This window comes from Nestor notabilis, unplaced genomic scaffold, assembly GCF_000696875.1.
Source record: "Nestor notabilis isolate BGI_N333 unplaced genomic scaffold, ASM69687v1 scaffold19114, whole genome shotgun sequence".
Taxonomy (NCBI): Eukaryota; Metazoa; Chordata; class Aves; order Psittaciformes; family Psittacidae; genus Nestor; species Nestor notabilis.
Window position 1 is genome coordinate 30,829 of NW_009926236.1, and position 679 is coordinate 31,507.

Genomic DNA, 679 nt, shown 5'->3' on the forward strand with positions numbered 1-679 from the left:
GCGGCGGGCCCCGGCGGCAAAAGACGCAGTGTAATACCGAGGGGGTCTTCTCCAGGTTGAGGGAGTTGAACTTCTCCACGATGTTGGTGAGCTTCAGGTTCTTCTCCAGGTTGGGCTTCTGGTTGTAAGCCTGGTTGCACTCCGGGCACCGCACCAAGCCCGACTCCTTGGCCCACGCCTCCCCGATGCAGCCCCGGCAGAAGTTGTGCTTGCAGGGCAGCTGGACCGGCTCCACGAAGACGTGCAGGCAGATGGGGCAGATGAGCTCCTCTTCGAAGCAGTTCTTCCAATTCTCGGCCATCTCTGCCGGCAGCCTCTGGCAACGTTCTCCCCCCCCAACCCGCTTCGGTCGCTCAGTGCGGTCTAGGGGCGGACGCCGGGGTCTGTCCTCCCTGCAAGGGGAAGCCTGGGGGTGAACAGCCGGGCTCCCCCCGCCCCGCAGCACACAGTAAATAATAAACCACAGCGATCTCTAAAACCAGGGATAAAATAAACCCACCAAGCAGCACTCTAGGAATCTCCAGTGAGAAAACGTGACGTCCCCACCGCCGCTTCGGTAAAACAAGCGACACAAATGGTTAAAAACCCCCAACGCGATAATGTAGCATTTACAGCCACAAGTCTTAACCCACCCCTAAAAGCCATTCGTTTCTTTTTTACCCACGAAGGTGAATTGAAA

The 679-nt window shown here is 57.6% G+C and overlaps 1 protein-coding gene across 1 annotated transcript in view; it reads right to left on the reverse strand.

The window, feature by feature from the left end:
* TRIM8 (tripartite motif containing 8) overlaps positions 1-301 on the reverse strand; it is a gene marked incomplete at its 3' end in the record, with an annotated part of 26,669 nt that extends 26,368 nt beyond the window's left edge. Inside the window, exon 1 of the mRNA XM_010013439.1 lies at positions 38-301. Within this exon, the coding sequence (XP_010011741.1) occupies positions 38-301 (264 nt within the window). The remainder of the gene's footprint in view (positions 1-37) is intronic.
* Between the last annotated feature and the right edge of the window lie 378 nt (positions 302-679).